The 24,080-nt window shown below is 40.1% G+C and overlaps 1 protein-coding gene across 2 annotated transcripts in view; it reads left to right on the forward strand.

Moving 5' to 3' along the window:
* LOC124163414 (tight junction protein ZO-1) overlaps positions 1-24,080 on the forward strand; it is a 267,749-nt gene that overhangs the window by 69,420 nt on the left and 174,249 nt on the right. The window contains exon 1 of one of the 2 annotated variants that reach the window (XM_046540315.1): positions 12,697-13,429. The exons of the other annotated variant lie outside the window; for it this stretch is intronic. Coding sequence (XP_046396271.1) covers positions 13,394-13,429 — 36 coding nt within the window. The 5' untranslated portion in view covers positions 12,697-13,393. Of the gene's footprint in view, positions 1-12,696; positions 13,430-24,080 lie in introns of those variants that run through there. 2 annotated transcript variants of the gene reach the window in all.

The following is a 24,080-nucleotide window of genomic DNA, read 5'->3' on the forward strand; positions in this document are numbered from 1 at the left end:
CCTAATCGAACGGAGCTGACTCGCTCCTCCCCCTTTCTGTCTCCCGCCCTGCCTCAGCCCCCTCAGCCCGCGCGCGCCCGCCGACAATCAGCTCAGCCCAACGCTTGGCGAGCGAGCCTAGGAAACGGGAGCAGCCGGCGGCGCGCATCGTCTGCGAGAGGGCGAGGGGAGTAGGGGGAAAAGCGGAGAGGAGTGGTCGGTCCCTTCCCCCCTAACTCCACGCTCGATTCCTCCCTCGAAGCCAGCCAGCTCAGCGGAGACCGGTCGGAGCAGTTCGCATCCAGCACTGGGTGGGGTGGGGCAGGTGCTGTGTTATTGAGTTTCGAATGGCTGCGATGCCGATTGTCGCATTGATATCTTAATTGTCATAACATGTGCAGGTTTTAGTGTGTGCGCATTAAGAATACAATGCCACACCAAAAAATCTCACAGACATTTTATTTACCACCGCTTATGATAGTCTGGAAAATAAGAAATCTGTAAAGAGACCTTCACTTTTCCGTTCTTAGATCCATGCCGCTGGAACAATCGTGTCATGATTTTTCTCATCTTCTTACGTAAAGGCAAATCTTCGATGATTGAGCATCATAAGGAACGATATCTAATCTTAGATGTATCTGAAAGTTTTCTTAAGATGACCATTCATGGTGGTTCATAATTGTGTAAATCCATTTTTGTACCATGGAATTTATTATTTTTTATGTTATTACATATTTTACTGCACTGAATCAATTTCTTTAAATCTCTTCTGGAGGAAAATGCTTCGTACAATAAGTTACAATGAAAGCGTGTGGATATTCCACTTTACGTCCTATTCGCGACGAAAAATATGCGACCCCTTCGCGAATAAGTTGATGACGTCAGGAACATCTGCCGAGCAGGTCTTCGCTTCTCCGTTACTCCTTGCTCTTGGACATGGGCATCGCTTTGGTTTTTTGATAAAATGTTTATGAGCGGTTCTTTCCTTCAATAAAAAGCTATACCTTAACGAGTGAATGAACAGATCTCTAATGACGCCACTAATTCATGGTAAGTGGGAGGCTACCATAGCGAATTTTTTCCTAAATTTATTGGAGGGAATGGCTGAATGAGTAAGATTTTTTTCGTCGCAACTTACCTTTTTTACCTCCTTCCTAATTATTTTAATGGATTTCGATTCCGTGTCTAATTGGAAGACTCAAGTACTGAAAATTAATAAATTTATTATGATTCACGAATGTCTCTCGCTATGCATGCATCTCCTGACTATTTCTATTAATTTAAATATGTAAAAGGCGGCCAATCTTATGGAAAACCCAGAGAGTCTGGGAAATACAGTGAATTTTATTATTCCTAGAAAGCCATGGGTTGTCTGGGGAAATTACCAACAAAATCTGTAAGAATCATATTATGATTTTTCCTCGCTTTCTTTTGCTAAAGCAACACTTCAATATCTGATCATTGATACATCTAAACGTACCTATTCCTAGAATAGTCATTCAAGTGGTGGTCCATAATTGTAGGAATCCATCATTGTATAATGAATTTTAGTAATTTGCTTTTTTTGTTATTACACATTTTACTTCACTTGTTAAGTTTTTATGTCTTCTAAAGTTGAATAGTTCGTACAATACGTTACAAAAAAATCGTGTGGAAATTTCTATAATAGCCTGGAAATAAAGGGAATTTCAGGTTGATATTTGAGTGGCCACCTTGAAGTAAGATTTCGCAATTTTTTTACCTCCTTTTGCTTTCGAAGTAAATTAGTTTTATATTTACGAGCATCTTGACTCGAACGGTATTCTTTCTAATCTGGCCGTAAAGCATCCACCAGAGTGAGTATATCGTTAAGCCGAAGATTCCACCGGGGAATTAACATATATCCTATCTCCTCATTGAGCGTCAAAAGGTGATAATTTCTTACAATCAATTGCAAGAAATTGTTTCGAACCGAGTACCGTGACTTTGTGTGGTATCTAATGCATAGCTGGTATTGTTTCCCTGACATTAAAAGAATACATTTTTTCAATTATTCATCTTTATGAGGAAGAATTTGAAACTTGAATTTTAGGATACATTAGGAAAATCGGGAAATTACTAATCCCTGGGTTTAAGTTGGTATTATAATTTGTTAAACTTTGATTTTCACTTGAAGATTAAACACATCTACGGAATTTATTGCGGTTTAAAACTAAGGTCTTTCTTTCGGCAGTCTCAGCGTTTAATTTATTTCTTATTCGAGCAAGTAGTCCGTTCTGGCAAATTGTTTGTTACCTCGTTCCACGATTTGGTGAGAAGGTGAATCATAATACGAAAAAGTATTAAGGCCTGTTTACAAGTTAAATTTACAACTACGAATTAATGGCTGTTTGCGTGAATGATTTTGGAGGAACGGAACATGTACGAATGCATGAATCAAATTAGAACAGGTTCTATTTCCTGTTCATGCTTTTGCACAAGTTGGATAGTTACACGGATCATTTTGGCGTTCATTATCGCGTTCATGCCATCAGACATTAACTCGCACGTGATAATTCATCGTGTAAACAGGCCTTTAGAGTTGATATTTCTAACAGTGATGGTTCTTGAAGAAAATTTTTTAACCTTCATACGCGTTCATATCTATGTTTTGATGGATAAAATCCGTCGTATTGCTAAACAAATGAACGCATTTAACGCAGATCATGCTGCAGTATCAGAGCAGTGCCCTCAATAGGGTGGTTTCCTATTATTTTTTTATTGCTTTAATCGAAAGATTATTACTCCTGGAGTACGTATTTCACGCTTTTAGATTTTTAAATGACAACATCTATTTTTCGCGATTAAATGAAAAGTGAAAATTTTCAAGCGCGCGAAAACGAGACGCTTAAGTATGAATGTCGGGAAATATCGCCGTACGTCGTATTTCTGGTTCCCCCTCCCGCCCGGTGAGGTGACCTTGAGGCGAGGCTTAGCGCTGATACGTCGCAGGATGCTAGCGGATAGCTGAGTACCTTGCTGCATGGTAGCGCTTGGCTTAAAAAAGGTTTATTAATACCTTATCAAACGAAGAAAACTTTCCGAACTTAGCCAGTTTTAATAAGTGATTATTAAGACATGTTTCCCTGAGCTCTGCGCCTCATGCATGCATTGGTAACCTCAGACGATGTATAACTCCTATCCTCTCGTGTAGAAACTGGGTCCCTGTGACGTCATGCGGAGTGGAATCGCATGGGCGCCAATCTGGCCTTTTTCAAATGAGGATAAAATTTGACCCTTGCCATTCGTCTAAACCGGTATTTCAAAAACCAAATAATTTGTAAATTATGAATACACTCATGGTGGGTAACGAATCGCAATCAATGCCTTTCGTTTTCTTTGATGAAGGAAACTACCCTATTCCATTGTTGCATCTTTCGTCGGGGTTTTAATATTATTCAATATTTTTTCCTCGAGAATGATGGTTAGATGTCTTCACGAGTGGCTGACTGTGGGTTAAATGCTACTAAGGGAGATATGATTGATCAGGAGATACTTTTCCAATAATTTTTCATTCCTATTAGACGCTATGAAATTTTTTGAGGGATTTTAAGGGTTCAAACCAGTCTCTAATTGGGAATAGAAGGTAACATGTAAGTATTTATCTTACACTTTTATATACACTTCTAAGTATTTATCTTCCCCGCAAGACCTTGATAATGATATAACTTATCCAAACTATGATGAATGAAGATGAAGAGTGAAATTTTTTACGAACAGATTTAAATTACCCTCTCGATAACATTACTTTCAGGAATTCAGAAACAAAACAATGGAGAATACCCTTGGCCATGAAATATCTTTTGGGAAAATTTGAACTTCGATTTATCTCAAATTTAGGTCTTACAATTAGTACCAAACTAAGAGGATATGCTACCCGCAAGTCACCCTCGCCTTTTCCGATATTTCCGCTTAATAATAATTTCTTCCGATAATTATTTGCTTTAAGTCGGCGCTCGGCCGTTAAATAGTCAGGCAATCAATTAAACACCTTTGATGCCGTTGGACGAGGTGGGGTGAGGTGTTTACGTTGCGAAGCAAATTTTGCAGCTATGGTGATAGTGTCAACGTTACATAGATTCCTGCCTATCTTGAGAAAACTATAATATTTCATCAGAACGAAGCAGTTTTATCTTTAAATCTGAATTTGTAAGCAACTTTGCATGCTTACCACACTATATGACCGCTTAAACGCTGTGATGTTATTAAACGTCGGTACTGTAGACGACTGTATTTCAACTCGCTTTCCTATTAATTTTGCACATACTTTCCTAATTTCACTCTCTGATTTCATATCAATTGTTAATTATTTACCCTATAAGTTTCGTGTACTGCATTTGCGCCAGTTTTTCACCTCTTAATTGCCATGACGATGGTGCAGAAGCTTCTGTTAGCATTGATTGATTATGTAATAAAGTGTCGCGATCACACCGAAGTAAATCGCAGTTAAATAAAAGGAATTCTTAACAATAGAAGAATATTTGTTGAATTTTCAATTTTAGTTTCATCTCCTTTCATACTTCGGGAATAACAATACCTTATGCAAAATAATCGCTCAAAGAAGAGGTTCCAAGTTTCGACACTAGCGTATTTCACTGATTTTTTGGGCCATATTTTGAGTTAGTTGATAACCTTTTGAATGAGGAAGATAGAAATAAGCCTTCTGCCGTTATTGTTCCCATAAAATTGTTCCTAGAAGCAGCTCGGCGTCGCGAAACCACGATGCGTCTAGGTTCCATACCGTCCCCAGCCAAACGCTCTAATTAAAAGCCGGAACTAGTAAATTTGTCAGGGGGGGCAAATATCAGTTCGTCGTCCACCCTCCCCAATATCAACCTTTGCTTCTTCCTCCCCCTCCCCCACCATTAAAATATAATATCTCTGAAAGCTATTTTTTGAGATGCGGTAGTTGAAATTACCCACCGTTTGTATTTTATTTATAAGTTATGAAAAATACTTGATTTACGTTCATTCTTGTGGCTTTTCTTATAATGAGGAAAATAATTTGGTATTCGTGTCAGTGTAATTAAGTTGATAAAATCTGTAAAAAAAATCAAATAAAATCAAACAATAATGAATGTGGCATGTGGAAAGTTTTGAAAATATTAAGTTACTTTAAAAAAAATGAAGTTTTCATATTTTCCGCTATCTGAAATTTGACCCCAGGGGCACGTGTCCCCTCTGCCGCGCCCTAGTTCTCGGCCTGATTAAAAGAGTCAATTTGTACCGAAACTTCGCAACTACGATACAATGGACCAAAATTTCGTTCGAAATGGTCGAATCTCATCAAAATCTGTTGAGCATGGATATAAATTTTCCTTTCTTAGATTTTGAAACCCCATCCCTATAAAAGATCATAGAGAAAGGATCATGGATCGACCTACAGGACTCAAAATTATTTTGAGTTAGTTTCACGCCTTTTTTGAATGAAGAAGTTTACCCCGAAAAAGGTCGAGTTTTTCGATCCGTCCTAGCAGTGGTGCAGCGAGGGGGGGGATAAAACCCTCCCCCAGAGCTCAGAGCAATTTTTAAGTTTAATCCATTTTACTTAATTGGATTGATATTACTAATACGATAGTGTAAGGATGAATAAAATATCCCTCAGAAAGCCGTAAAACTCACCGTTTTGAACTATTTGTCTTTAAAATTCCGCAATTTATTAATCTCGTACCAATCGCTTATCCTGGTGGGTATACCGTACCCCCATACACCCGGTATTAGTTGCACCTAACCCCCCCCCCCCCCCCCCCAGCCTTAATTCCTAGCTGCACCCCTGCGTCCTAGTGCCCACTTCTTGTAATCAATCACTCAGTGATGCAATCTGGTTGTCTGTGATATCTGAGGGTAGAGCTGTACCATATCTAAACTCCAGGTGCGCAATACTTAAGGGTAGTTCAAAGAGAACACCTCATTGAAGGTTGACTTCAGTTGCCCTTCCGGTCGCTTTTAACGGGTTTTTAAAAATGTCTGCTTCGTGGCGATGAGTGCAGTGCGATTCCCTTTTTTGTTTTAGTAATTCGAAGTAAAGTATTTGAAATTTTGAGGTATAGCATTAAAAAGCTATGAATGAAATAAATCGCATCATAATGAATATACATATTGATGAATATAACAGCACTGATTATAATAATTTATTATAACATTGTTTTCCGTAATCCAACAGAAAAATACCAACATACTTCTACAACTTCTACTAGCGGTGTAGTATTTCATTCTACGAAGTACCAATTTAGTTAATTTTATGCTAGTTGATCAGTTATTTATCGCCTACCCTAAAATAGATGGCAAAAAACACTATTTCTGGCGTAAAGATAAAGCAAAAATCTCCGACTTACATTCCCATATCGTTACAAATAGTTATACAGATATTATAATACATATTGATCAAAAATGTACTCGGTAAAAATGTCAGCTAAGTTTGCGTAAAATTCTTGGAGGAGAAGTTTCAGCTAATAAAATATTTTTATGAATGCCTCATATTATTTGCGATCGAAATGCAAGAATTCCAACGCAGATTTTAGAGCATCCACACCTAGTTGTTCAGCACAAATTGCGAGGTTAATGCCTTAGGCAGTGTTGATGGGAAATGCAAGCATAACGGCTGGTGCTGACGGGAGATAACCGCATATATCAACAGTCGTTCAGGAAAATGAGAATGTAATTGGGTTACACCGTCCAGGAAAGGGTGGCGGACGAGTTGGGCACGCAAATTCACTATTCACTCTTTCGAGGAAGCAACGGTGTCATATTTTTCCTCAGGATGGCTCTCTGGCGTTCGCATTTCCGCTAATTCAGGAGCAGGGACGTTAATTGTCACGCGTGTCGAAGAAAACAGGCTCCTGGAGAGTACCGCTCGTCACGCCAAGGGAATAACAGCACGATAACAGCAAGCTTTCATTTTCCCGTGAATGAAAACCTATGCGTGTTCCGATAAATTAATAGTGCTCGGTTGAACCACGGGAATTTACCAAGAAGCAGGGAAGAGCGTGAGTGAGTGTCACGTGAGCGTTAATGCCTGAAGTGCCTGCAATGTCAGCAACCCGTTATACTAATCCATTCGCAACAGAGAATGACACAAAATAAAAATAAATTTTTATAAATAACAACGTTTTTATCGCGAACTGAAAAGAATATTTTCAATACTAACAACAAAACGCAACACTATCAGAAAACACATGGAAACTATATCAAAAATATAGAAAATATATTCTCCTCATCACATCAGAGGCTCCGTCATCCACGTTTTATTGAGGTGGGTTTTGAAAATCCAAAAATACATAATTTTATCTCCATGTCCATAGATTTTGCAAATTTACGAAACTATCCGAAGAAAAATTTTTCCACTGTTTCGTATATACGACCGTTTGGCCACAAATTGACTTTATAGAGCGCGTGGGTGGGGGACCGTAGGCAACCTAGATGGAGCGGGGAGTTACGGCGCGGGGGTATGAGCTCAGTGATGGATTCGATTTCGAATCGAAATCGGTGGAAAAATCGATGGAGAAATCGAAATCGAAATTTACATCACAAAAGATTGAGGAAATCGAGATCGAACCTTGATCTTCGAGTTTCGGTCAAAGCTCTGGGCCGATCGCCCTGCTCCCCTGATCCTCAATTTCCTGCTCACTGCGGACGGGAAAAAATTTATGCCCAATGCGTCTTTCGTCGAGAACCTAACTTATACGCAATATATGAACAATATCTGGGAAGCAATAACGGTGGTTGAATTATTTGAAATTAATACAACACATGTTTTCTTATTTTATCCTCCGCGGCTGCTTCAAACCGTTTCTACGGTTTCTACACTTTGAACTCAGTGGAAATTCCATGCATTTCTGAGAGGTGAATTACCAGGGCATTTTATCCCTAATTATCTCCCTTGAAAACTTTAAAACTTAATGTTATCATTCTAACGGAAGAGAGAGAAATAAATCTTTATATGTTTACGATACTAAGAGACCTAAAATTGTGTGTAGAGAACCGATGGTTTATTAAGGTGCTACTACACTCGGGGAAAAAAGGTTTTAAACTTCACAGACACATCTTTATTTCTTCCAGTCTCCTCATATTTATAGTTAAATTAATTTTACAATATCTCATGTTTACTACGAACATTTATAATTGTTTAACTCTCATATTATTGGTGATATTTGAGCCAGTCAAATATCATTAAAAATTCCAAGCATTAAACTTAAATTGGCTGGCACTAAAGAACAGTATCCTGTGAAATTTAATTTGGTGCATATGAAAGTTATGCTAGGAAGTTTAAGCTCAATAACCTCAAAGAAGGTGATTCATTATCACTGGCTCATTAGGGTAGACCGACTTTTAAGGTTCCTTATATCTGCAGGATACTCCACATCTAATCTACATAATGGGTACAGGGGCGCAGCCAGGAATTAAGGCTTGGGGGGGGGGTTTAGGTGCACTAATACCGAGGTGTGTGTTGGTATAAAATACCCACCAGGATAAGCGATAGGTGCGAGGTTATTAAATTGCGGAATTTTAAGATAAACGGTTCAAAATTGTGAGTTTTACGGCTTTCTGAGGGATATTTTATCAGTATTTACACTATTCTATTCTATTAGGAATATCAATCCAATTAAGTAAAATGGATTAAACTTTAAAATTTCTCTGAGCTCTGGGGGGGGGGGGGGGTTAAACCCCCAAAACCTCCCCCTCGCTGCGCCACTGAATGGGTATGCCTTAGTTCAGACTAAGTCGCGACTATCTAATTTTCCATTAAAGAAAAACATTGCTAACATAATGGAACTATGAATGAATGATAACCTTAATGGCGAAAATATCTCTCAAAGGAGGTAAAAATGTTCTTCAGCCACACTTTTGGAGAAACACGTTTTCAAACATCCAACATTGTTCAATGGTTATTGACGGAAGACCAAAGCGAACCGTTGATAAAATATTTCAATATCGACTGATTACTTATTAAAGTATTAGAACATTTGGAAGACAATTATTTTAATTCGTCAAAGAAGGCTCTACACACCTGACCTAATGGACGTATGGAGATGTGAAAATACTGGAGAATTATGTAAGACTATGAAGTGTATGAAGACTATCACTTATACTTGTTAATGTGGCCCAGTGGTTACGGTGCTGGAATACTATTTAGAAGTTTCATGTTCGATTCCCATCCGCGGTAATTTTTTGCTGTCCTCGGTGGCGGTGGGGTGGAGTCCTCGCCTGCTAAACCGTAGGGCGCGGGTTCGAATCCCGTCTGGGTAGGTGGTCCCTATCCAGGGCATGGATGTTTGTGTCATGCTTTTTTAATCCCTCGTAATAGACTTTATGTACTGTTTACGGGGAAGTTGGAAAAAAATAAAGTAATTAACAATATTTGGATTTGTAATTCCTCTTTCCGGAAGTAGAAACGTTTGCAAAAAACATCACCCACAGCAAGAGATGTAGAAAGACCATTGAAAGTTGAAAACACTGAAAAGCAAAACCGATACGTCGTCCAAAGAAACTTTATCTAAGCGTAAACTAATTTTAAAGGAGGAAGATTGTACTAATTAGTCTTTCGAAAAAAAGCGACACGTTGTGCATTTCAGTACAGGCGAAAATAATTCATTTAAACGAATGCTCCGTAAGGCTTCGTCCTTTTCTTTCTTCCAAAAATAGTGCTTTTGGAACCACACTTTTATAAGTTGTTAACATAATTAAGTGATGTTATTCTCAATTTTAATTATGAGCAGGAGGGTGATAGAAGCGCTTCGTAGCTCACGCAACTCCATGTGATGAGTTTGACAACTATTTCCAGATTCTTATCCACTTTAAGAAATTCTTTCCGTCATGAATTTTCTATCCCGCTCGATTCGATATTAAGTTAAATTACTTTATTTCCAACAATTTTTGACCATAAATGCTTACTAGAAATTGTTTAGCTATCACGTGTTAGTTACATCCTTCGATCATCGATCGAAAAGTTGATCTTCCTTTAATATATCAGCCGAGAATATTGCAAAAGAGGATCCTCAAGTAGGCCTCTAAATGTGTTGACACCCACAGCGCATTTAAATGGGTTTACAAAAGTCACCACTCGTGTCGATGACGGACAAATTGATCCGAGTTTCCCTGGGAAATAAGGTATAATTGGGGGTAATAACCGAAAGTTACACACATGATGGTATGATCTATATAATTGCTTACTTTTCAATGCTATTCCTCGCAACGACAAACATTGCACTGCGAAATATTGGATAAAAGTGGATCGCATTGCACTCATCACTGCGCCGCGGATATTTTCGGAAACTGATTAAATGCGTCCGAAGTGGAACCAGAAATCAGCCTTATTTGTGATGGATTGGGCCTCCTCTATACACCCCCCTAGAGCAGGGCCGGCCTTAGGGCGGGGATATAGCCCGGGGCCCCGCGTTCGTGAAAAAAAATTAAAATATACGATAGTTTTGAAAACGCAATTTTAACTATTACTGTATTGTTAAGTCCGTGCTAGACAAAAAATAATATTATGAAAAAGGAATAATAATGCAGTATTTTTTATTGTGCAATTGCGTTTGTCAGTACAGTACTGTGTCGTGTGAGTGATAACAACGAGTGAGAGAACTTGACATGAGTGAGAGTGGGCGCGGCTAGGTAGTATTTACATTATATTTACATTGCATATAGGATTTTACTGACTATACCAGTGACTGTGGCATCAGCTGGAAGAAGTTTTTCACGCTTGAAGCTCATCAAGACTTATTTGAGAAGTAGCATCTCACAGGAACGTCTAAGTTCCCTTGCTATGTTGTCAATTGAACATGATGTTGCAGCAAAACTTAAATTGGATGAAATTATCAATGATTTTTCCCAGAAGAAAGCGAGGAAGCAAAACTTTCTGTAATGCTGCTAAGAAACACAAACATAAACTTTTTTTTAACAATATTGATGTATACATATATTTTTTTTTAAATATGCTGCTGAACTTTTCATACAAAAGACAGGGTCAGAGACAGTGAAATGAATTTCAATCTGTGCTAAGATTATTACATTATTTCATGTTTTTATTATAACCCACTACATAAGAGTGATTAAACTTCGATGCAATGGTAAGTTTATTTTTATTAATTTATTACCATTTTGCCCTGCATATGAAATTAAAACTCTTTAATTTCATTTGCAGGTCAAAATGAAATTAAATTGCATAACTAAAACTGCATATGAAATTAAATCTTTTTTCATTTTACAGTAATTGCAAAAGGCTTACAACTAATTAACTTTCATAATATAACTTATAAAAATACGTACCTATTGAAAAAGCGCGCGTTTTATGTTTATTTTACGTTATAATTTCATGAATAAATATAATTATAAATTTTATTTGTATTATACTATTTTGAACTCAACTGCGTGATGGTATCATAACGGCGTGATTACGAAGTCTGAATTTGGGAGGGGAACACATACTTAGCCAGAGAGTGGTAAGGATTCAAAATGCTCGAGTTTGTAGATGGGGTATAGAGTTTAATATTTTAAGTGAAGGGCCCCGCACTGAAGGTTCGCCCCTAGCCCCGCACCTGCTAGGGCCGGCCCTGCCCTTGAGATCCGCCTTCGAATACCCTCGATGAGCGGAGTGGCACAGGGAAGGGAAATGTCCCTTCCCTATCCTGAACAATTGTAACAAAAGAGTGTGGTACATCCACAAATATAACAAAAGAGGAACCTCCAGGCCGCCTCCGTTTTTTGTGGGAGTGTTGTCTCTCACCGCGCATTTTAATGGGCTAACAAACATGGCCACTCACGTCAATGACGAGCAAAGAAATTCGAATTTCACGGAAAATTTTATTTATATTTTAGATTTCACAAGCGTTGGTTTCCGAGTATGGGTGCTTTTTTATTCTTAAATTAATCTTCATGTGAGAAGTATGTGGGTATTTTTCTGTTGGATTACGGGAAACAATCCTATAAGAAATTATTATAATTTGTTTCCATCGTTAGCACTTTGAAGTGGAACAGTTCACAATATTTTTATGGTAAACGATAGCAATATTGATCAAAAAACCGCTATTTGAAATTCACATGATTTGAAAATTATATTTCTGGCTAATTTGTGTTTCACTGTCGTAACCGTCGTAAACGTCACCTCTTTGTGGACCTTTTGGAATTTTATTTACGAGCAAATCCCTTTTGCATGTTAAGGTGCAAGAACCACAATAAACTGTCATATATAAATACAGAAAAAAATAAACACAATAGATATGGTTACAAATTCATTATAACAGAAATTTCAGGTAATCATAGCACACCAAGAATTGAGACAAGAATCAAAAACATTAGTCTAGCACATTCCTCTTATTTCACGTGAATGCGCAGTTTCCCCATTGAGTAATCTTAGGTAACGCCTCCATCCGAATCCGTTCAAGACGAATTCAAATATCTCGGCATCATTTCACGTCTTCGGACGCTCTGGGAAAAAAGTAATGATCTATGTTTTTTCGTCAAGCGGACGAGCGTAAATAAACCACCTTGCTCGTGACGAACCAATCAGAGGGAAGGAAAGAGGAGGGATGGCGAGACGAGACGCTGGGTACACGCGAGAGAAGCGAAGAAAAGGGGAAGTTCAAAGAAAACGAAATATAAACCAAGGACAGGTTCCCCGATTCCCCGCTGAGGTCGCCTCCGCGTAGTTGCCGAGGTTGCCGTCTAAGTCTGTGGATGTCGTGGCGGTCGCGCGAAGGCGTTCTTGTTTGGCCGCGCTGGAGGAAGGTTGCTTCGAAGAGCAATCGGCTCCTGCTGAATGCTCTTGTCCTTCCAGCAAGTCTCCCACGGAGGTTCGACGGGGAATATTCGTGACACGGATTATCAGAGAAAGAAGAGGAACGTTTGGTTTCATCAAGGTTTTATGGAACCCCTAATGACGTCGTCGTGAAGTTTCAAACGTCTTAGGTTGCCTCCTGTTGGAGTAAAGGCTCCTCTGTGTGGAAGGATAGATACCGAAGAGGTCCATGGACCAACCTACATAATTCTTACCTCGCGGTGGCTGCTTTTGTTCTCGCTAAGGAGGGGGCGTTTTTTTACTGTGTGTTTCAGTGTGTGTGTCGACTTATTACCTGAGTGCACAATATCTTCCTTCTCGAGGATTATAATAATCGAGTGGTGGCCTGCAGAATCCCTCGTGGGGGGGAGGCGTTACATACCGGAATAATTAATCTAATCGGGAGGAGTTTTGTCGCATCCACCATGTGTTATCGTGAATGAGTGGGCCATGTAGGTGGGCTGTAAGTCGTCTCCCTGTCGTCTCTTCGGCGATGTTTGGCCCGGGAAGGCCCTGTGTCGAAACCAGAGAGCGTGGACTCGCAAGCCGCTCTCCCTACGAGAGTCCTTCTAGGAAGGGCATAAACACGAGGATTAACCCCGCTTGCACAGGTCCGACGGCATGGAGCGGGATGTCGCCATGGTAAACAACGAACAGGTGAGCTAAAGTGTTCTTGATTGTCGGGTACGGCGGGATGGAGGGGTGGAAGGAGAAGAAGTGAGAGTAGACATGGTGTGGATGTCTTGGGGAGTTGAGTTCATGGAGTGATGACGGTAGTGTTACACGATGCCCGACTTTCTGAGTCAGTGTGGTACCTAACGAACTTCGCTCCTCGAATCTGCTGAGTATTCAAACTTAGCCACGCGACGGCTGACTCAGAGGAAAAACTCCTATTTAGTCTACTTCGTAGAATTACTTTCAGTTGCGGTTTTGGTGTCTCAGCACCAATAATGATTCCATAGGAAGTGGTGATGTAAATTGATTTTGCTGTAAACATAGATTACATGTAATGCCGTCTCAAGTTTTTGGGGACTTAAAACAGTAATCATAGTTTGTTTATGAATGGATTGGTAGCCTGCGTAGATGCGATGCTCTAGTTGTCAAACTAATTTTTAATGCAGAAATATCTCGCTTATATGTACTTGAATGAACCGAAAATGATTTTTCTAAAATTGTACTCATCTCCATTGTAACTTTGGAATGCGCGGCACTTTGTAGTTGTGCTCAGCATCTTTGGCGTGCATTCAGCTCTGTTTAGCGATAAGACTTTCACGCGTGTGGCAACGAATACCCTCGATTAGGTATTGCTTTAATTACGAGAGACGCGGGAAAAGTTTTCCTATCGATTTATGTTAGGAAAGGGGAAACATTTATTTCAGTTTGCGAATCAAAGGCTATTTTAGCGTTGTTGTGTTCCAGCAATATGGGAATGGGTATCAAATAATATTGTCTCCTTGATCTTTAGTCTTGGGCTATTGGGTATCCTGCAGCGCATGGATGCTTCTCTTTCGACCGCAGGCGTGTGCTAGAACCGCATTCCAGGTCTTCGTTTCTTCGGTTGACCCTAGTTTCTTTGTAAAGAAAAATAGTTAAATATTATATTTCGGTATCAAGATGCGATGCTCTCAGCTGGGGTTCGTCCTCTGGTGTCTTTGAATCTGATAGTCATGCTTCAATTAATAAATAATTATAAATGTGTAGCCCGTGTATTCGTGGAATTATGGCCGATGATATTGTAAACATTCATATCCAATGCTTGTGTCCACATGTTAAAGCGAACTCGGTGACGTTCACCATATTCAAGTGTAGCAGGCGTGCTCTATAGGATGACTCAGGAAAGCGTGTACGATGCTCGCTAAGGCATTGAGTCATTAATGGCGAATGGTAATAAGCCTTTATTGGGGCGTTAAGTGAGGTCCTCTAACTATATTATTAAAGAATGAGACGCGCGTGTAATATATATCTAAATCGAATGTTCATTCAATCGTCGAAATTATGAAAGACATTGAAATTTTTGTTTTCAGCCGTTACTAGGCGTGGCTTTTGTGCGTTGACATACCAATTGACTATTTACACTTTGTTTAATGAACGATAACAAACGGCCATTTGCACTCATGCGCCAAAAAGGGCAATTAGCGTGTATTATAGTTAAAGTAATACTCTGTGAAAGGAACGAAATGTAGCCATTCATTGTTCATCTCCTGAATAAATTTTGAATGGGAAAGTATACAATATCTATTCACGTTCGCTTTGTTATACATATATGGGCGCCGTATGAAAATGATATTCTTGTGAAAATCTTGATTTAAATGGTGTTACTCATTCATTGTTCGTGATAGAAGTTAGTGTTCCCGGGATTATAATTCATGTTTTCAACAATCCACGCTTACTAAACTCGGCTATTGACAAAAAGGCTATTGATCCGTAACACATCTAATGAAGGGGGGTTTAACTGTGTATCAAAAACAGTCAAGGAATTAGCGAAGTAACTTATACATAACGAAGACTTTATACTTTCCATTGTTGCAGGCAATAATTTACAGCGAGAAAGGATCTTTCTTTTGTGAAGTAATTGTATCCCTTATTTCCTTAATTGGAAGCCCGATGGCCACAGAAATAGCACCATGTCATTGATGAGTATAGATATTTTTCTCTTATGTTCAAAATCAGCGTTGTTTCTTCTGAACAGCAAGCGACCGAGATTATGGCAAGACGAGGCACTATGAGAAATCGCGTGGAGTGCATCCTCGTGTTGAGTATCGCTTTCTGTGCCTGCTGCAGTGGTTGATTCATTCATGTCGAGAAAAAGACCTCTCACACTCCCGAGCGTAATTATCGGATTAAAAGAAGTCAGGTTTGGTGATTGCGGGGTTGCTTCGGCCGCGGTTGAAGCCGTTTTTTCTCTCTCTCTCTCTCTCTCCTCACTACAGCTTTTCCTCTGCTTACCCTCTCCGCTACCTGCCTGCCTGAGATTGTGCACTCTGACTCCATGCCTTTCTACACTTGGGGTAATAATCGTTGCTTTCCCCCCGACTTCCTTTCAATTCCCTTCTTTGCACCCCCACCCCTAGCGACCCGCCCTGACTTTCTTAACCCCTCCCTCCCACCGCACACCTCTAAGTTGAAACAGGTTGTAGCTTGTTGGTGTGTGACTGTCGCTTCGGCTGTGGGCTACTTCTTTTATTATAACTCCCTTCCCTCTCCTTTCGGTCAGGTGGAGGTGGAGGCTAGAAAAAAAAGGTGCCTTTCTTCGACTTCCCCTCCATTCTCTGCCTCATGCCCCTCATCTCCTTTCATTCCTCCATCTCACTCCCCTCATACCTTTTCCCCTCGTGACTGTCCCTGTGCCCCGTTTACAATACCGGCGGGCATAACGCTGCGTCTGCACGGGCTTGCGGTGGAAGGTTCTTGAGGGAGAGAATGCCTTTCGTCGGTGGGTTATATCGGGTGGCGTAAGGCGACTGAGGTCATTCAAGGCGGTCGGATCGAACGTAGTGTCCTGCCAGCAAACTATTATTATTTATTATCTTTAAAGTAGCCTACCTATCAGTGGCATAACAATGAATATGCTGTGGGGGTTTTGGGGGGGATAGTGGGGGCTACCCCCCTAGGAACAAGGATTTCAGGAAAAGTTTTGAAAAATAAAATGCCTGAAAATGCATTTTACATAATTTTGGCACTTAAAATTTAACTTTTAGCAGATTCAGTTATTATATATTAAATCTAGACAAGATTTTCATATATTTTTTTGATTTCTCAGAGGATTTGGGGGGGGGGGTATATCCACTCATCCCCCCATAGTTACGCCACCGGGCTAATACGGGCTATTAAGGTAGGTTTCCATGGAGTACACCCCATTCAAACCCAATGTTGCTTCTAATTGACATCAAAACTTTGTACATTTTCAGCTCTAGTCAGGGATGATTTTAACTACGTGTTCTTTTGTGCTGTAAGGTTTAATGGTGAAATATGCAGTTGCCACAATGATTATGATTGAGTAGGAAATGTTTACTCTTTTAAAATGAGAGGTCTTGAAATTTAATTTCTCCCAGAAGCAGCTCTGGGTTAAGGCTGTTTTACACGGTACACGGAATTGCGCAATCTGACGTACGTGCGGAGGCGCAATCAAAATTGCGTCGTGTAAAGCGGTGAATTGCAAGAACGCATGCGAGAATGCGTGGATGCGAGACGTCGAAATAGCCCCTGTTCTAATTTCGTACATGCATTCGCGCAATTCCGCGCCATTTGAGAAATTAATGCAGCTCAAACCTGCGCAATTCCATGCCCCGTGTAAAACGGCCTTTAGATAGGGTTAAGGAGAATTCTGGCAGCCTCCCCTCTCTTCTTTGCTTCCCTCTACAATTCACAATAAGGCCTACTCTCTCTCATTCTATCTAAAAAATACTATAGCCTTCATTCCTCCTTCTCGTTTACCTAAAATTCTACCCTTTAACACCGTTTTCAACATCCTCTCCCCGCGTGCTTGCTCAATCCGACTTGTGTACGAAGGCTTAGTCAAAATTGCATCGTCTATAGCGGTGAAATGCTTAAACGCAAGCAAGAATGCATGGACGTGAGATGGAAAAATAGTCCTTGTTCTAATTTCGTTCGTGCATTCGCGCAGTTGCGCGCCATAATGAGAAATTAATGCAGTTCTGACCTGCGCAATTACGTGCCCCGTGTAAAACGGCCTTAAAAAGTGATCTGCGTACATAGCAGGCAAGTCTCTACTTCAAAAAAAGACGCGTGCTCCGTGTAAAACGGCCATAAGATATGCGACTCGTAATGAGAATTATTCAGCATACTCAGAACCTGACTCTACGAGCAGGCACGTAGTTTCTTAGGGGCTGGAGGATTTAATTAGAAATGGCAACAACTCAGCCTTACTCAGTGAGTGTTGATGATGATCCGAATGGTCCCATGCACATAAAATATCGCAATCTACCCACCTTTCCCCTGGGAGTCCTATCCCTCTACCCCTTTAATTTTTACATATGTTAGTGTAGCCTACTAACATATGTAAAAATTAATGCATGTTTCTTAATTCAATTATTATTTCTAACAGCATATAGTAGTATAGTTTGTTAGTATACGGGACGTTTTTTTAGACGGTGTGGTGTGCATGTGGGAGTCAAAATGCATGCTGGTGATTGATCAACCCCTGCCAAACACCCTAGAGGTGGCTCGCGGGGTATTATGTAGATGTAGATGTATAGTACCTGCGTGGCGGGCACAACGCCGTGTCTGCACAAGCGAGTAGTGGTTGAGAATGTATTTCGCCTGTGGGTTATTTCGGGTGACGCAAGGCGACTGAGGTCATTCACGTTGATACATATTCGAACGTAATTTTCTGCTGACCAGCTATGAAGCGTACTACTGGAGTTTAGACTCATTCAACACGTAGTGCACCTCAAGCTACGAACAGGCATGTAGGGTTTAATCCTACCGAAAGTGGTGGAAACTCAGCCATGGCGAGGGCTGTTAACGAAGTACATTTCCTTAGCCACCTTCTGGATTTTTGGGAGGGGGCGATTGAGCTATCATTTCTATGTTGTAAGGGTATCACACGCTGCTAGCATATTTCCAGTGCGGTCTCACTTGAGTCGTGTGCATCTCTTGTATTTACCTATCACATTTCTCGAGAATTCTTTTCACAAATACCAGTGACTCTGCATTTGTACATCTTCGCCACATATCCCAGGAGTCCGTTTTGGGAACCTTTTCTGAAATCTTATCATTTTTATGAATTTTTCAAAAATATATCTTCCGTGTATGCTGCGGGTCTGAAAAACGTGAATTGAAATGGACTAATTAAAGGCGTCAGATTCTTTGGATCAGTCATACTCTTTAATTACAATTATAACTAGTGCTGGTAAAATGTATCTTAGTCTTCTAAAAAAAGAAAACAATACTCTTCGCTTTGTCAGTGGTGCTGTACAATTCATACCAAAAATCAGTGTCTCACATCCTTAATATGTAATTATTTGTGGCCATTATCTTATCCAGTTTTTTTTATCGCCATGTAGTATTCTTGATACCGTTCTTGGTATACTGTTTAATTATTATATTTGCTGTCGATGGGCCTGACACAAAGAGGGCGTTGAATACCATAAACATCTTCTAATTCGGAATCGAATGAATCTCGTGATCACTCCTCTCCAGTTGGGCGCAGATGTCTGTTCTGAAAAGGATATAAATGGGAAATGACGGAATGAAATTTTTCTCGGAGGATATAAAATCACTTGTTTATTTATGAGCGCTTTGATCTCAAATATCGTGTTTATACTTGATTCAAGATTGGTAATTTCAAGGATGGTTTTAAAAATTAGTACTTATCTCAAATTTAAGCCACCGTATTTTGAATGATAATGCTTTTTAAAATGTTTCCAATGTATAAATAATTTCGCTTACTATAAATAATAAAATAAAATTGGTCATTGACATTAGTATTTAAATTTTCTCCCGGTTGAGGTAATTTAAATGAAGCATTTTGCGAATTACAACTTTGTGTCTCCCCACCCAAATTGGGATTCTCTCTTGAATTCGCAATATGGCCTATTCCCTTTCATTTTATCTATAAATCGAGTTATAATAATAATAATAGATGCCTTAATTCGGGCGTGGTTGATACTAATAAGACCCCTCTTCCACCTAAACCCTCTATCCCTGTTAAACCCTGTTATCTTCCTCCTCCTACCCTGGCGTCCCAATATTCTTCCATCTAATAAGGATTTCAACATAACCGCCTCGATAAATCCTCGCAAAATCAAAATCCGCTGTCTCCTTCGTATCTATTCCATAAGTTTCCTCTCCTCGCCCTATATTTGTAACACTTCGTCGTTCCTCAATGACAGTAAGACAAATAATTTGTTAGTATTTTATTTCCATTAAAAGTATCTAGCGTAGGTTTTCACTTTGGGAGATTAAAAAACCATTCTAGATTTTATGGATCCATCTTCAGGGATACTTAGAAAAAAATCCTTTAGATGTACAACACCTACATCACATAGCTTATTAAAAAAATACTTATGCGATATTAAGAGGCATAAATACCTAAGAAATTGTTGTATGGAGTAATAAGGTGGATATAAGTGTAGGAGGATTCATCCAAGCATGAAGTAGCAATAATTACGTACTCACATAACAAATTCTAAGGTAATTACCCCTCATAAAATTGTATCGATTTTGAAAAAATATAGATATGGGATTAAGATTTTGTAACCTCATATGTATCTCTCTATGTATCCCTGAATATGAAATTTTTTAACTTCCTAAACGTGCGTAAAGAATGATTTTTTAATCACCCAAAACTGACGACCTACACGCGGTATTTTGACAGATATATAATTCAAGAGGTCGGGAAGAAAGTTACTATTTTAGTGAGTACATTAGTACTATTTATTTAAGTGAGTATTATAGTCCTGAAGGAAGATAATTTCTTCCGCTCTCAAACGTTTGGCTAAGCGTAACTACAATGGATAGCTTTTATCTTAAAATTACACGAAAACACCAGTTTATTCCAATTACGGTGGTGATACACGCGAGCCTCGCATAATATAGGCAGTAGGCAGTCAATGTAGATGATCCCGCCCAACGCAGCTTTTTCTCCACGATCCCTGAATGATCCAATTCGGCTTGAGTACCCTCCCTCTTGTTCAGCTCACCGACGCTTGGCTGGGCCATCTCCATATGTTGTTAAGTCCTATATACCGGCTTTTTCCCATAAATGTCAAGTCATAAACTCCAGATTTTCACGTTTCCCAATGGGTTCCGTTTATGGAGAGCCGATATTGGAATCATTAAAATAGTTCAGACGTTTTAATTTTTATAGCAAAAAAATAAATCTTCCTCATTCAGCCATTCTCTCATACATGAAATAAAATCGGGAAAGTTACCGCCCACTTTTCAATAGTCAGTGACGTCATGAGAGGTCGAATTTATTAACTCCTTCAGGGAGAACCGCGGGGTGAGAGAAGAAATCGCTCTCAAAAGTTAAAAGAACGAATAAAGCGAGCCCGAGGTGAGGAGTATCGAATTAGCGGTGACCCACTCGGCACGAGTGCCTGACGTCATCAGCAGATCGATCGATTTTTCTCCTCGAATAGCACGAGGAGTGAGCATTGGCTCGAGAAACTGAAATATGAGTCCATTTAGTTTTCAAACTCATTGTTAGTCACAATCGGCAAGTCGATCACTTCGTTGCTCCTCAGGGAAATAAATGCAAAAAGTTGAAGTCTTCAAGGCCATTTTATGTATAGTAAGTCCCCAACATCGTTTGACTTGTATCTTGAAACCTCACGAAAACGTCAAATCATCGAATTTCCCATTTACGGCAGTGATGCACATATAGCTCGCATTATACGATCTAGAGCGGGGAAATTCGCTCAATTGCAGCCTCTCTTTTCCTCCTCCCTGGAAGAACCCATTCGGCTTCGTACCCTCCCTCGGCTCTCTCTCTCTCTGACCACTCCTTCCTGGCCCCTCACAACTCCCTCAACCGCCCCTCCAAGCACTCCTCTTCTTCTACCCTCGGGATGTCCACCATTGCCGCCTCCTCGCAGTCCGCCGGCAGCTTTGCTTGTAACTGCCTTGAGGTTGTGTGTGCTGGCAACCTGGCGCCGAAGAAGTCAGAGGGGGTGGAGGGAGGGGGGCGGTTTGGCGGGGCCTGCCGGGCTGCTAGGGAGGGGAATAAGCCTTGTGGTCATCAACCGATCTTCCGAGGCGTCGTCGTTTTCGTCAATTTTTCCTCCGGGTACCTCCCAGCCTTCTACCTAATTCCCGACGTAGGTGGTGTCTCGGAGGGCCCCCTACCTTTTTGCTAATACGTGTCGATGAATGGGCTATTCTGGGGTATTCTATCGGGTGAGTGCTCCATTTATTTAGACGTTTCTATCACCGACTCGTTGTTCATCATCAGGATTTCTGTATGCCATACGCTGGGCCGGTCCGCGTTATATTGTGGATTCGTCAAGCGTATTGTGGGAAGATTTACGGATGAAAAAGTAAAAGAAAGGTGCTATTTCGCGCTCGTTCGACCGCACCTTGAATATGCAGCGAGTGTATGGGATCCGGTGCTGAAAGACTTAATCCGCGAACTTAATAAAATACAAACGAAGGCTGCGCGGTTCGTCAAAAACTGCTACGGGCGTACAAAAAGCTTTACCCTGATATTAAGTGAATGAGGCTGGGAGCCGCTGGAGACTCGGAGGCTGCGAGCTAGGCTTAGGCTTGTTAGATTGTTTGAGCAATTGAGAATGGATATCTTTAAGAGCGACACGGAGAACATCACATTAGAGCCCCACTATATTTCCAGGTCCGACAGAAGCGATAAATTAAGAGAAATATTTTGTCGAACGGATATTCCCACGAACTGCAAAGGACTTTAATAAATGCCGGTCGTAAGTTCGTAGGAGCATTTCCTTTTTATTTATTTGCTAATGGCTGGTTTCCTAACACCCCCTGCCACACGCCTTTCAGGCGGCTTACGGGATAGTATGTAGATGTAGATATATCTTTCGTCTTCATTTAGGTGACTCCTGATGTCAGACAATACCTCTCCTGGTGAAATCTACTCGGGTTTTCCACGGTTTTTTTTGTGGGTGAGTTGCTTGTTGGCTCGATGGCTGCCTCCATCGTCCACAGGGTATGGTGAAGATGCAACCACCGAAACGTCGGCCTACAAGCTAACACACCCGGTGGAAAATCTGAGAAGATTTCTCCAGTATCATGTGCCGGGAAAGAAAAAAATCATATTTAATACCTCTCCTGTTTTCCCCAATCTTGGATTGGAAGCCTATATCCCTATTCACTTCACGTTTCCCTTTCGTAATCTGATTTCCGACATAGATGGTGTCTCGGAGGGCCCCCTACCTTACACGGATATGTGTCGATGAATGAACTGTTCTCTGGTCTTCCATTGGATGAGTTTTTCTATTTATGTTTACGTTTCTATCACCGACTCGTTGTTCATCATAAGGTTTCTGAATGCGCTGATCAGGTCGACTTAATATACGGTCATCTCGGTTTAGTGTCAGAAAATACAACTATTGTTATCCCCAATCCTCAGTTGGAAGCCTGTATCCCGGTTCAGGTCTCTTTTCGTAATCTGATTCCAGAGGCATCTTTGGTTAACCGGTTCCGATGGCGAAACGTCGATAGGAAAGCGTCGACTCACTCGGCGAAAGACCCAAGAGCAGTTCATTCAACTGTTACGCCAGGAAAGTACCGAACCATTATATGTGTCTCTCTCCTGAAGCACGAAGTTTAAATGTGTAATGCCCACCTGCGAATTCAATTGTTGGTGGTGAATGGACCATTTCCTTCGTTTTGATTTCGCAAAGGTGATCGTAAGTTATCGGGCACAGGGGACTTGTATTTCTACGTCTAATTTAAACTATTGACTAATTTGGCATACTATTTTGCTATTAGCTAATAATTTTTATTTATTCTAATCGTCAATCCCAACTATGATCATGATATGGCATATTATCCACATCCGCGTAAATATTCATCTAGCCTAATGAATATCCATGATTGGCCGAAAGAGGTGGAGTGTTGTGGAGGGTTACGTCAGCCCCACTAATTTTATCTCATAAATTATGTTCTCATAAGGGTTCTCTGCTTATACCTTGAATACTGATCCCCCTCTTGCTTGATTTTGTTATTTTTTGAGATAACTTGGTTCTTATCCACTTAATAACCTAGTTTCATCTACTATGGTATACGTTATGCTAGGCGGACGAACATTGAGTTCTGTCAGCCTTAAATATTTTATCGGCTCACCTTCGCGTATATCATGACGGAGGCTCCCATATCACATATATTTGTCGTTTTTATGCATAAACCGCGTTCCTAGTTAATGGATCAACACTAAGAATCTTATTTTTTTCACCCTGTAACTTTTGTTTTGAAATAGAGGAATACTTAATCCAATTTCGGCATCTTAATTCTCTATGTTTGAGTGAAAAATCAACTATCTTCATTTTCCCGGTGGTTTGAAGGTCCTCATTTCTTATCTAGTTGCACTATAGTAGGTATTAAAAGTGAAAAATGGATTGTCTTGAGCTTATATTCCCTTATCACTTACCTCTTTAATATGTTCCTTAGCTTATCACATAACCTTTTTCGGAACAGGCTTGCAGTTTCATAAGTGTCTTGTTAGAATATTGGATCTCTTAATTTTTATTTAACGATCTAATTAATTTGTTTTCTGAGTTATCATATTTCGTGCAGTATTTAAATTGCCCCGGAAGTTACTTATATGGGACCTGAGAGTGGAAGTTGTTAATTTTTACCCATAAATTATGAT

The sequence above is a fragment of the Ischnura elegans genome, chromosome 8 (genome assembly GCF_921293095.1).
Source record: "Ischnura elegans chromosome 8, ioIscEleg1.1, whole genome shotgun sequence".
NCBI lineage: Eukaryota > Metazoa > Arthropoda > Insecta > Odonata > Coenagrionidae > Ischnura > Ischnura elegans.